The sequence below is a fragment of the Perca flavescens genome, chromosome 2, assembly GCF_004354835.1.
Source record: "Perca flavescens isolate YP-PL-M2 chromosome 2, PFLA_1.0, whole genome shotgun sequence".
NCBI lineage: Eukaryota > Metazoa > Chordata > Actinopteri > Perciformes > Percidae > Perca > Perca flavescens.
In genome coordinates, this window is record NC_041332.1 from 14,569,159 (window position 1) to 14,582,992 (window position 13,834).

The 13,834-nt window shown below is 41.2% G+C and overlaps 1 protein-coding gene and 1 long non-coding RNA gene across 2 annotated transcripts; one reads left to right on the forward strand and one right to left on the reverse strand.

Moving 5' to 3' along the window:
- Positions 1 to 99: 99 nt before the first annotated feature.
- On the reverse strand, positions 100 to 11,311 carry notum1b (notum, palmitoleoyl-protein carboxylesterase b). The gene is made up of 11 exons (XM_028596263.1): positions 10,553 to 11,311; positions 7,996 to 8,048; positions 7,792 to 7,887; positions 4,574 to 4,634; positions 3,855 to 3,913; positions 2,984 to 3,086; positions 2,699 to 2,890; positions 2,483 to 2,580; positions 2,224 to 2,371; positions 2,021 to 2,068; positions 100 to 1,176 (listed from the first exon to the last, which is right to left on the reverse strand). Exons 1-11 carry the CDS (start codon positions 10,912 to 10,914, stop codon positions 840 to 842), a joined length of 1,557 nt encoding a protein of 518 aa, XP_028452064.1. The 5' UTR covers positions 10,915 to 11,311; the 3' UTR covers positions 100 to 839.
- Positions 5,284 to 13,183, forward strand: LOC114567258 (uncharacterized). The gene is made up of 2 exons (XR_003694143.1): positions 5,284 to 5,317; positions 12,955 to 13,183. It is a non-coding gene; the product is annotated as an uncharacterized LOC114567258 (long non-coding RNA).
- Positions 13,184 to 13,834: the final 651 nt, after the last annotated feature.

Genomic DNA, 13,834 nt, shown 5'->3' on the forward strand with positions numbered 1-13,834 from the left:
TATTTACATTTATAGTAGTAGTAGTAGTAGTATAGCAAATATTTCTTTCACAAACATGCAAATAACAACGTAAAATGTATTGACACTTACAGTAGCTGACTGTATCTGACTATAAGACATATACAAGATATTTTCAGTATAAAAATAAATATACAAGCAATTTTAAGTAATAATCTGAATCTTTGTACCTTTTATTAGTAAATATTACCCATTAAATTATTATTTTTCCAAAATGAGAAAAAGCAGCACATTTGGTGGAGGGTAGAAACAGCAGCACTATAGACGGATCTCTGAATGTGATAGTTAGAGATGACAGAAGAGAGCACCAAATCCCCACAAAACAAACTGGGAGGTGTTCTATTTTAGACTACCACTACATATAGTACGGTACATATTTACTGTATGTATATATATATATATATATATATATATATATATATATACACACACACACACTGTACCCACCTTTCATTGTATTTGTGTACACCTCACAATAATAGCATGTCTACAGTATATACAGTATCTGTCTATATGTTAAAACAAGTGATCTCATGTTGTTTAAACAGCTCAAACGTTCTGGTTTGATTGTATTTCACGTAACAATATCTTCAAAACTTATCAGGCACTTGTACATTTTTGAGTCGTTCAGTTTTTCAAAAGCTGAGTCTTGGTTGTTATTGATGGAAGACAATGTTTGGAAGTATTCACCGTTTTCTCATTAGAGTTCTGTTTTCGTGTTATCTTGTTGTCTTCCATCGATGTTTAACATCTTCTTATCTCTGAAGAATGGCTTACTGATGCTACGCTAACATTGCTGCGCTTTAAAAAAAAAAAGCCACTCAGCTCCCGTTATTGAGCATGCCCAGTAGTTTCCTGGGGTCCATCCCCTGCTGCTGGGCCATCTTCTGCACGTCAAAGCCCAAGTGCTTCAGGAACTGGATCACGCTCATCTCCTGTCCCGTCAGCTGGTCCCGAATAGTCGGGCAGGAGGGATTACAGTGTGGCCATGGGCAGCTGTCAATCAAATGTAGAGGGCAACCCCTCATAGGCTGGGTATTGTGCTTTTGGTGGTTGTGGTTGCTGCCGTTGATGTGGTTGTTGGCTTGGAGGCTGCGGTCCCAGCAGTGGAGGGCTCTGGGCAGAGAGGTGCCTTTCACCTGAATGTCCATCCAGTAGCTGCAGGGACAGGAAGACACATATATGGTACTACAATGTAAAATGTACAATCTGTATAGTTGCATAAAACCTTGTGTGCTGTTTTACATGATTATGGGCACTGTCATGAGTAGTAATTTAAAAAAGAATAGAATTGGGCGATATGTTTCATTTCTCTCGGTTGTATTATAAGACTGACAGATCAGTATTTGAGTCTCAAAAGTCTAATATTAATTTATTTACATAAAAAACGTTTGATATGGCTCCCTAAAATTGTTTTTCTTTTTCTTTTAATGAACTGTTACCAATGTATATTTTGACTGGGACATTATATAATTGAAAAATGAACTTGTCAGTGCTCTCCGGTGGACAAACTATGTAACTGTAACATTGTTTCTGAAGTATCTCAAAACACTTCTTTGGCAATTTGTAGTTATTTATCTGCCAACATATCCGTTATACAGATACATCTATGATAAGCTCACATTGGTCCAGCCAGTTGATCGGTCTAGCTCTATTCGTATTGGACCGTTAAGCAAGCTGCGAATTACCGGGCAGCACTGCTTTATGGTAATATTAAATTTACAGGATGCTCTCATCAATGTGTTAAAGTACCTTGTTGAGTATTTAATTCTGCCAAAATCAGACTTTCCTCTGTTATTTTTATGTATTTTGTATGAATAGTTAATTGAAAAGTGTACGATGAAGGTAGAGCAAAGATTCCAATGGAAATAAATGTGACTGTATGTACTTGTGCAGTCATCTTACATGTTGAGTATTGAGTCACTGAGTGTTTGAATCAATTGCTAATGGAGACAAGCTTTAGCATTCGAGTTTCTTGTGTTAGAAAGTTGTATTTACTTACGTTCTAGTAATGAGTTCATGTGTCAGACAGGCCGGAGCAAACATCGCCCTGCCATTCAAAAACAAAGAGTCACATAGTCAACAAAACAGGCGTTACTTTACAGCAGCATGTGTGTGTGTGTGTGTGTGTGTGTGTGTGTGTGTGTGTGTGTGTGTGTGTGTGTGTGTGTGTGTGTGTGTGTGTTATTTAGTTTGCAGTCTTACGGTACGTCACGTAGCGTACTCCTCAGCTCCTGTCCCAGGTTCTGTATGTACCTCCACTGGCCCTCGTGGATGGGCTGCCCGGTCAGGTGGATGTTGTCGGCCGTCAGCTGGGCCTCATCAAACAGCCATTGCACCACAAACACCGGGCCTGGACAGGAAGGAGGATGAACTGCAGGTCAGACTTTCAGTGACACCCCAGCCTCTGTCTCTAACATCCACGTCTGCCGTGTGGAGGGGCTCAGGGTGTTTTGTTACTCACTTTTTAACATGGGGAAGACTTTATATCCAAAGAAACAGTTCCATTCCTCTCCCACATGAGCCTGTCTGCAGCTCTCTGGCACCAGACCGCCCCAGTACCTGCCAAGTATCACCACTTTACAAAATCCGTACTGCTTATAAACCTTCCTCCTTAACCCCCCCAATCAATCCACCAGTCTATCCTTTAACACATCTTAATGCTATCCATCTATCCTACCTGATGCCTCTCTTTATGGCCTCAGTGGGGGCACAGCTGATGGTGTCCAGGCAGTCTGTTAATTTGTACTGTTTGTTGTCCAGGAACCATCCGGAGTCAGCCAGGCCCCTGACCTGCACCCCTCGGTGGCCCTGCGACTCCAGCTGCTCTGCAACGTGGTCCACGTTCAGCAGGACACCTGTACCGCCCGCACTGGTGACAGGAAGAGTGGGATCAGAGGGTGCAACCGAGTGATTATCTGTGGTGAAACACACACACACACACACGTATATGTGCTGAACTGACCTGCTTCCTGCCAGAAGCAGAACCTTGGCGTTGTCCAGTCCTTTTGTCAGCAGCTCGTTCACCACCTCCTTAATAATCAGAGAGCCCATGAACGCATAATCACCTGAGAACAAAGATGTTTTTTTATATATCACCATAGAGCTAAGTGACACACTTCTCACTCAGACTACTAACTCTACATTAGTATTATGACACTGCTGAAAACCTGAGAAGCTAAAAAAATCGTAAGATTTTGAAGGTATATATATATATATATATATTATTTTTTTTAAAAGAGTATATTTAAACAGGTATCAGGCATAGGGTGTGTTTGGTTTACAGGGTTATTAATGCAAAAGGTCCATTCATTTATCTGAAGTCCAAATGGCACCTGACTGATTACTTTAAATTATTATCAACTTGACAATTAGCAACACTCAGCTACTTTTTAGTTTGAAGCTATAGCATTTTTTAATAGTAACAATAGATCTTGATGTCATGGAGAAATTCAGGACATTTGGATGAAATAATGTGGGTTGGTTTGTAGTGCGAGACTGGAACAGCGGCACAGCTTGTGTGTTATGTTTTTATAAAAACCTGCGGAGTATCTAACACGAACACAACATAATGTGGGGTTTCAATGAGAGAAGGAAGACACGGTCATATTTATGAAGGAGGTTCAAAACTGTGTAGCTAAAAGAAAAAGCTTCCACACAACAAAGGCACAGAAAACAAAATAAATCAATGAGCTCCCAGATCATAAGACCTCTGTATGTAGCCTCTGATCTGTTTGCTGCTTTTCTATGCCTTTAAATAGCTAGTACATCAAGAATCGTTTTATAGCCAGATCTACAAGCTCACAATGTGAGTCAACGGATTTATTGTGACTTACTGTGATCTGTCTTTGGTATGGCGCCGCTCCACACATCACTGGAGCAGTACGGGATGAAGCTACCGGAGAGAAAGAGCAACACTGACAATTATTTGGAATCAGATGGTTCGCTGATAGCCGACAGATACAGCAGTTGCACAAATAATAGCCAACCTGGCTGTGTGATGGCAGACTGAAAACAAACAAGATGTGTGACTTCAAAGACAGATAGCTAGTGTAGGAAGTCAGTGAGTGTATATGTTTTATTATCTAACAATGACAAGTAGCTGCTGAAACAGAACAGGACAAGACTGAGTGTCATCAGGCACTGATGATCTTTTTTTTATTTATGAAAGTATGATAAATGGCTAAGGCTATAACAGCAGAGAAAGAAATAGTACTTACTTAAGTCTCATATTTACTTATTGTAACTGGTAGTAGAAATACCAGAATGGAAATTAAAATATAAACCATTAAAATTAAAGTCCTGTGTGATACAAATAACTTCAGTAAATGCAAATAAGTAGAACATATTGAAAGTAAAAGCACACATTCTAAAGAATGTGTCCTTTCAGAGTGCTAAATTATTATTATATTATTATATTCACGTGTAAGAAGTATTTCACTTAATTTGTCTACAGAGAATAGTCCCATAAAACACCAGTATGTCAAAAACTGAAAAAATACATTGACCCAAACACATAAATATTATCAAGAGAAGGAGAGACCGGAGTTCTTACACCATGTTGGCGTTCCACCAGTGAGGGTTTTCCTCTGGCTGAGGAGACAGGATTCCTGTTCCTGTGAAATAAAGAAGGCAAGATCCAACATTAACTTCACTTTCTGAACAAATGTCTTACGTCAAAAAGCTTCAGTACAATTAAAGGACAATTCCGGCGCAAAATGAACCTAGGGGTTAATAATACATGTGTACCGAGTCGACCGTTCTCTGGGATATGTTTTCACGCTAATCGAATGTGACCAGTTTTAGGGCAAACCGCCTTAAAGGTCCAATATGTAATATTTGTACTGTAATAAATCCAAAAATGACACCAATGCCTCGTCAGATATTAAGGAAACATGTTAAACTGAAATACTATCTTTTCTGACAACAATGCTAATGTCAGTATTTTTTCTTTTTGAAATTTACATTCCGTGACGGAATTTATGTTTATGTTTTGATCTGTGTGTTGTTATCAACGGCCCAGTTTGACAGGCAGGCCAGGTTGCCAGATATACCTGTAAAAACGTAAACCCAGCGCGCTACAGCTGTAACGGTAGTACAGCCATGAAAGCAGCAAACAAACAAACAGGATCAACGGAGATTGATTCTACATGACATAAAAAAAGAAAACAGCATGTTTCTAACAGTTGCGTGACCAGAGACGTAACAACCCCCTGGTAAATATTGGAGATGTGTTTGAAAGATGGAGACAGCTTAGAGCCCAAAAGGACGCAGAGTTGGCTTATTTTCTCCTGAACAGGTAAGCATTAGCTTCATGCTAATTTATCACAGCTACTAGGGACGGGCATTTTTTGTCATTTCAACATTTGAGTACTCACATAGAATTATATAGCTGGAGTAACCGAGTTGGTTACTCGCAAAAACAATTGAGACATAGCCAGTAAAGTGATCCCGACTGGTCCTGGCTAACGCCGCCATGCTAACCCTCCTAACTGTTAACGTTACCGGGAGGACCAGGCATGCAGCCCATGGCTGTTTACAACGTGTAGTTTAGCGGCTGGAGCCGATAACGGTGAGTTATTTTAAGCCACGAGAGGGGGGCTGTAAATCGGAAAGAGAGGACTGTGAGTTTGCAGTGTGTTTAGCGATTGTTGCCGTAATTCTAAGCCAATGAAGTGTGTTCCGTCGGCAAGGTAATGGTATTTTTAGCGTTTCGTATTGTAATTCTAAGCCGAGGAAGTGTGCCTGACTGGCGTGTGGAGAGAACAGTGAGGTTGTTGTGTTTTTAGTGGTTCATACTGTCATTTTAAGCCGAAAAAATGTCTGTCAGTTGGTTACAGAGCTCCGCGTGAGCACGGGCTTTTATGACTGTCAATATAGCCAGCATCTACCGTTAGCTACTCCTCTGTGCTGTGGAGTAATGTCTGGCTATGTGAGACTAGCATCTACCGTTAGCTACTCCGCTGTGCTGTGGAGTAATGTCTGGCTATGTGAGACTAGCCTCTAACGTTAGCTACTCCTCTGTGCTGTGGAGTAATGTCTGGCTATGTGAGAAAAGCGTCCAGCTACATTGTTGTGAATGCTGCGGTCTCAGCCTGGCAACCCCCGTGAACTTCGAGTCTGGGCAGGAGGGGGCGGGGGAGACGACTCTCCAGTATTTTGAATTGGTAGTGCAGTAACAATGTTAACCGCTAGCTGCCAGTATTACATACAATATTACATATTGCACCTAGGCTTAAAATGGCTAAAGATATCACCACACTTCCACGGTAGCATAATGAGGGTCCCTAAATGTAAACCGAAGCATTGAGAACTTTGTAAGTGTACAAACTGTATTAAAAAGATAGTTTAGAAAGACTGTACCTTCACGTCTACAGGCAGGCGCCATCTTGAGAAACCAGTCATGACCAGTCGAACGACGAAATCGACGACTGATCGTGACTGTTTTCCCAAGAGGGACATGAGGGACCCTCATTATGCTACCTTGGAAATGTGGTGCTATTTTGAGCCTTGTTAGGGGTATAAAATAGCGATTTCTTTTTTCTTTACCAGTGCCCCGAAGGCTAGCGTTATAAGCTAATCAGCGGTTTGCGCTAGCTTGTTAGAGACACATTCGATTAACATGAAAACTTGTCCCAGAGAGCGGTCGACTCTGTACACATATGTTATTAACCCCTAGGTTCATTTTGCGCTGGAATTGTCCTTTAAGATAGGCTACAATATTTTAGGCTATACCTAAAGCTATAGTGCGTAGTTTCTGTCTCCCCCATGAGGAATTCTAAGTAATGACAACAAAACTGTCGGCGCGTCCACATGATACAGCCTTCCGTGATCGCGTACCACCCCCACCCCTCCTCCACGCAGTTTCTTGTAACCAAGGAGGACACGGAGGATTAAAAACACAATTTTCTCAACAGAGATATACTGAGAAATACAGAGAGAGTTGTGTGGAGCTGAAAGTCTTAATTAGCTTTGTATCAACTCATTTGGCAACAGCTTGAATGTAATGACGTTCATTAATATCAAAAAGTTAGGCGCTAAAGCTTTAAAATCACACACCGTAATGTGTAGGTGTGTGTTTACCGCATGTGCGTGTTTTTTTTCCCTGCGGTCAATAAGTCATTAACTTCCTCAGCTTTGGTCAGCAATTACACGCAGGCATTGAAGAGCTCACAGAGAGGGTGGCGGGGAGAGAGAGCCATAAACAAACAAGATGTCCCCTGACGGCTGGAGGGAAATAACCAGAGAGTTTGACTTTTAAAGATTAATGCAAACTCCGCTAAAGAGGAAACACAAACATGTCTATGAATCTCCTTCATTCAGCTGGAGTTTTTTTTCCCCAACTGGAGAAAGCAAAAGCTCTGTCTGGCTGAGCAGAGAGTTTTCAAAAGCTGCACGAACCAGGTAACACTTCAATGCGTCTATGTGTTTGTCTATAAGACATTAGTGTGCATTTGTGCATAAGACATTAGTGTGCATTTCTGTATATCTGTATCAGTGTCTCTGTGTCCCAACCGGCAGCGGCAGATGGCCGCCCACCAAGAGTTAGGGTCTGCCCAAGGTTTCTGCCTGTTTAACCACCAAATGCTTGCTCCTGGAGGGGGAGGGGATGTTTGGTCTTTGTAAATTATAGAGTGTGGTCTAGACCTACTCTATCTGTAAAGTGTCCTGAGATAACTCCTGTTATGATTTGACACTATAAATAAATAAATAAAATATAATTGAATTAATTGTGCTGCACACATTTCAGGGAAGTGACACGTGTGTTGTTACCTGTTTTGGTTTGTGGCCACTTGGTGGAGCTCATCAGTCTCCTCATCGTCTCATACCTGCTGTCACAGGTCTGCCTGTTGAAACAGTACCATCCACCTGAACACACACACACACACACACACACACACACACACATGTCAACAGGTTATGTAGAGCCGTGTTTCACTGTAATGAGCTCTACGTCTGTGTTAGGTTCATCCTCACCTTCTAAGAACAGCAGCCACCTCTTGCTGCCTTTAGACTCCTTGATGTAGTATCTGCGTGAGAACGCCAAAACAAATCAGTGTGAATGGGTCACGCATACACATACACACAGATGCATTCATACACAACGCAAGCTCTGCTATAGGGATACTCCCTTTGATCCATGAAATATTTGGCTCTGATCGCACCGCTAAAAATCTCTGCAGGAAGCTTTAACAGCTCAAGGTTATTTAAAAAGAAAAAAACATGAGTAGGAAAAGTCATCGAGCTGTTGGCAGCACACACACTCACACACACACTCACAGAGGCTTGACAGCTTGGGTGGCATATGGAAAGGTGCCTCTTATTCACACAGTCATAGTGTTCCATTTTATTTGTGACTTATTCCTGTTCCTCATACTCTGCACGATTTACTTCAGCAATCATTTTCATTTTTCTTGTAATGTAATTAAAGCATGCCTTGCTTTTTAATAGGTATGATAGCTCAAACGTGATACGGTTCTCAGGATTTCCTTTTAAAATTGATGTTAGTCTTTGTGAACAGTCTGTTATATTAACTCTTACAAAAACCCTGATAGCTGCACTGCCTCACCTGTTAATGACACAGGAGTCATGAGATAGTATCCATGCATAATGCACATGTGATCCTTTTAGTCCGTAACATCAAACTTACTGAGATTTATTCCACATAGATTTTCCAATAAATCTTTCTATTATTTTTCAGATATTTCAGATCACACTGAATCCCTTCCTCTTATCAGAAAAAGTACTGCAGTACCATTGACTGTGGGATGACTGGCACGACACTTAGGGCTCTCGGGAACATGATGCCCTCTAGCCATCCCTCAACCTTTTTTTTTGTGTGTGCAAACTTGACTAAAACTGGGATCTTGCAGTGATCTGCATGAGACACAGCAGTCAAGGTATATGAGTAATTCCTTCTGAAGATATACTTGTTTATCTGTAGGTAGTTACTTTTCACTTGTAGCTGAAAGTGTAGAGAATGAAAACCTACAAATGATGATTAAGGCACACATCAGTCATAACTGCAGTCTAACTTGGACACCTGGGGTACAGTGAGATGAGGGTTTTAGTTTATAACCCAAGACTGTCCGACTCCAAGTCCATCTGATGGTTTGATATGCAAGTGGTTTAGATAGGATTCATGCAAGTCCATGATTCTTCTATTTCTTTCACTGCAAAAAACCGACACCTGTTATTGCAAAAACTATTATTGGTTGTAATTTAGCTTTATCAGTCTAGATAGATAGATAGATAGATAGATTTTTATTGGTCCCAAACAAATGGGAAATTCCAGTGTTGCAGCAGCAAAATACCAGACACACAGCACACATACAGAATATACCTGAAATAATAGGATACAATATACATGAAATAATAATAGAATAGAATATAAGAACAAATAATTTAAAACTGCTTAACTAGTATTGATAAAGCTGTCAGACTCAATAACTTTGGTCCCTCTCAATAACTTTGGTACCTCTGAAAAATAATCCCTGCAAGGGTAACGCGTCTCTCTTTCTCTCTCTCTCTTTCTCTATCTCTCTCTCTCTCTCTCTCTCTCTCTCTCTCTCTCTCTCTCTCTCTCGCTCGCTCGCTCGCTCAGCGGTCCTTTGATCCATTTTGGTCACATCCGGAGTGACAGGGGACTGAAGGGCAGTGAACTAACTAAACCTCCACAGTAACACAAATCGGATGTTTGGCGAAGCAGAGCGCAATTTAGCATCTGCGCCTTAATGGCTTTAACCAAAGATTCCCTACGTGCCAGATGACGACAGGTCTTTTAAGCAGTGTTGTAATGTAAAAAAGTACAAATACTTCACTACTGTACTTAAGTAGAATTTGTACGTATCTGTAGGCCTACTTCACTTCGTTATTTATATTTCTGGAAACTTTTACTTTTACTCCACTACATTTCCCCTAAGCATCTTAGTTACTCGTTACTACAAAATAAAAACAGAAGAAATGTATTACACTGAAAAAAAGCAGGTTTGGCGAATCATTGCTCCTAAATTGGCAAGATAATGCACGCTCCATTCCAGTTGGTGACGTTTGTGGCAAGGGGCAAAAAAAAAAAAAAAAACATAGGCAAAAACTAAAGAAGAAGAGGAGGAAGCATAATGACTGATAATGTCATGGAAGCACCTGGTGCAGACTCTGCCGCCATGGTAACAGACGATGACCACCCCGACGACAGTGGCGATGAAGATAACGTTACACACCTTTGGCCATAAAGTTCATAATCAAAGTTTTTTTTTTTTTACTTTTACTTTTACTTCTAATACTTAAGTACATTTAATATCAGAAAATTGCTATGGATACTTAAGTACTGTTAATATCAGATACTTTAAGACTTTTACTCAAGTAGGCCTAATATTCTAAAAGGAGACTTCAACTTCTACCAAAGTCATTTTCTGGTAAGATACTTGTACTTTTACTCAAGTATTGCTTTCGACTACTTTATACAAGACTGCTTTTAAGTGCCATGTTATGAGTTATTGACTAAGTTGAGATGCAGTTCAGGCCACACACTCACCCTGCTGCTGAACCGTCATTGCAAGTCACAGATACATTCTTCAAAAAGTGCAACTTCATGTCTTGATCCAGCTTCTGCGCAGAGCACGGGTACAGTGACTGCGCTAAGTTCTTTATCTGTACCATGAAGTTGTCCATGTTGCCCTCCACGGCTGTAAAGTCTAACGGGAAGCTCTCTTCTCCTTCCACCCGCTCCCTGTGTGCCGGAGGCTGCTGCTGCTGCTGCACCCGCCGACTCTGCGCCCGAGCGCCGTGTACTCTCCTCGCCTCCACCGGTGCGCTCATGTGGATGAAGAGCAGCAGCAAACAGGAGCGCATCGCGGACAGACCGGCCCGGCTTTTCACCACGCCACGGCTCTGCATATCTAATTGTTACTGGGAAGCGTCTCTCAAATGTGTACAATTAAGAGACTTCACTGAAACACGACATGTCTTAAGAGTCGTTAGAAAAGTGAAAAGTTCTTTGGAAACGCACAGAGACCTCTTGGAAGTTATCGTTCACGAAAGGTGTGCAGAATGAACTCAGGTTATGGTTCTCCATGGTAAATTGAGAGATGGAGAGCTGGTTTAAAATTCACCTCAAAGGCACGTGCAGTTTCCACATCTTTTTAGTCCTAAATTCGCGAGGAGCCAGTATAACTGTCATTACGCGCGTACTTCAAGTCCCTCTTTTCTGTCGTTCAGCCCAGTTTCACTGACGACCTGTTGACTCATTGGTTCAGGTCCTCGTGAGCTGCGGACGAAGTGGAATTTTATTTGAAGTCCCCCCCCCCATGCGCCCCTCCTTCCTGCTCCGTGCTTCTCACTCCCGCGGGCCAATCGTTATTATCGTTGGCTGATGCTCCTCGCGGGGCGTCGGTCTCACACCAAGAGCGCGCGTATGCCTGGCACGCCCCCTCACTCGGTTCACTCATGCACTCGATCTCTCTGATGTTGTGTCACCGTATGACCACCGCTGCCTTTGAAGTGTCTTTGAATATGTGTGTGTGTGTGTGTGTGTGTGTGTGTGTGTGTGTGTGTGTGTGTGTGTGTGTGTGTGTGTGTGTGTGTGTGTGTGTGTGTGTGTGTGAGAGGGAGAATCGCAGTTGGACAAGGCTGCAGAGGGTCACACCATTCTGCCATAGTATACCATAGACTGTAAATAATCTATGTTATCTTTAAAAAAATGTGAGACCCGAATTTTCTTTGTGCGTGTGACTGATAGAGAGGAGTCCCTTGTAGAGTGATTGGACGATTGCAGAGGAGAAAAGGTCGCTGAGGGGTTTTAAATCATGACTGTGGTAGGCTATGTGACATAGACAGGATTCGAGTTTCACTCATTCACCAAGGTATGGACCTTCTTCACCGCAGACATTTTTGACTTGTCAGAGTAGGAAAAGCACAGCTGAAATTGATAATGGCTCAGTTCCATCAAGTGTCCCAGTAAGCTATTTCAGTGAGTCAGCATGCACAATACCAGAGCCTCTCCTAAGTGGAATGCAACCATTATTAATGGTTTTGAATACACCTGTGCTTTTCCTACTATGACATGTCAACATGTCTGCCTTGAAAAAGGTCTATTGATAAAAAAAACAAAAAAACTAATACCATCATTTTTAATGAGTCGAATAAAAGATTTTCTTTTTCCTTATTTGTATTTATACAGTCTATGATTGGAGCCCAAGGCTTTAGAGCAGCTCATCAAACTGCTGGCTGTGAATTGCCATGAAACGTGTGTTGCATTCACTTCAAGAAAAACTGAATTCTGAAGGTTGGCCCTGACTCTCCTTCCTCAGGGTACCATCCAGAACTCACTCATCTCCATTGTTAATACGAGGAAAAGCGTTTCTGGTTTTGACTTTATGTGGTTGAAGCACCCCTAATTCTGGAAAGGTGCCCACAGATACAATGGTTTGTTAAAAGATTTCCAGGTTCCAAATTTCTTCATCCTCATTTAATTAAAGCACTTTTATTTTTACTCAGTCTCTTTGAAATCCATCCTAAAACTCATATATCATGTACTGATTCAAGTCATCAAAGCTTTACTTTTGTTCACTTTAAGTGAAACTGTTAAAAAATCAGTAACCCAGCATCCATCTTGAAGTCTGACGTTCAGCAACATACTGCTATTAAATTTTAGTTTTCTTACTTTGATACGTTTTTTTTTTTTTTTTTTTGAAATAATCCTGTTTTTAACAAGTGTATTTGTTTGCCATTCATGTGATTAGAGACATTTTTGGTGAAAATGTTGTGTAAAGACCCAGATGCCTTCATGTGCTTTTGCACTCTATCCAGGCAGTTTTTGAAGTTTCTGGCCTGCTGAGTGAGGAAGGAAACTGATTGTTTGTTTGTTTATTCAGACGGTGGCAATTTCCCCCCCAGAACTGAGAACTGTATTCACCTCTCCCTCTCTCTCTTTCCTAGGTGGACTCTGACTCTTAAAATGTTGCTGAAGTGGTCATTCAGTCAGTCAGTTGTATGTCCTCTGAAGATCTCACACCTCTCCATCTGTTGGAACCATGTTGTGTTATCTGTCCAGCTTGAGTCCAGCTTTGTACCATTTTGATTCTTGCTGCTGGGATAAAATGGCCTTGATTCTCTATATGTCAGAGCAGTTTGTCTGACAAACTGCATATGGTATACAGTATCGGCATACAATATATGAAGTCGTCCATATGGGGAACAGATTGAGTGTGTTGTTGCCAGTGTACAGACAGGATCTATCTTCTTCTCTTATGAGGGTCACTGCAGTTAAAGTAAGCTTGTTTAGCCAGATTGATAGTCTAGATCAGGGGTCTTCAACATTTTTTACGGCAATGACCCCTTAACTGAAAGAGAGATGGAGCAGGGACCCCCACTACATGTATAAAATTGAGTTGCGTATTAAACTTGGCCTACAATAACGTGTGGGCGGCATAAAGCCTTTATGTACTGTACCTTTTAAGTGCATAGAAGACTAAGCTATTAAATAATTGTTGGCATGATTTTATAAATCATGTATTAATGTTTACCATAAATGTGAGTGAATCCTTACGATTAACTGTATCTGTAGATGACTACCTCCTTACCCGGACTGTTAGCCTATCATTAATGTTTTGTTTTTTCTTTTCACAAACAGGCGGGTTTACATTTGCTAATAATACATTGGATTCATGTTAAGAAATTTTTTTTTTTACTTTCAAAAAATTAACAATATTTTGGTGGCCCCACTGCAGTGACTCTGAGGACCCCCTAGTGGTCCCAGACCCCCTGTTGAAGATCTCTGGCTAGATGCTAGTTGTGTTTTGTTATAATGTTTTTGAAA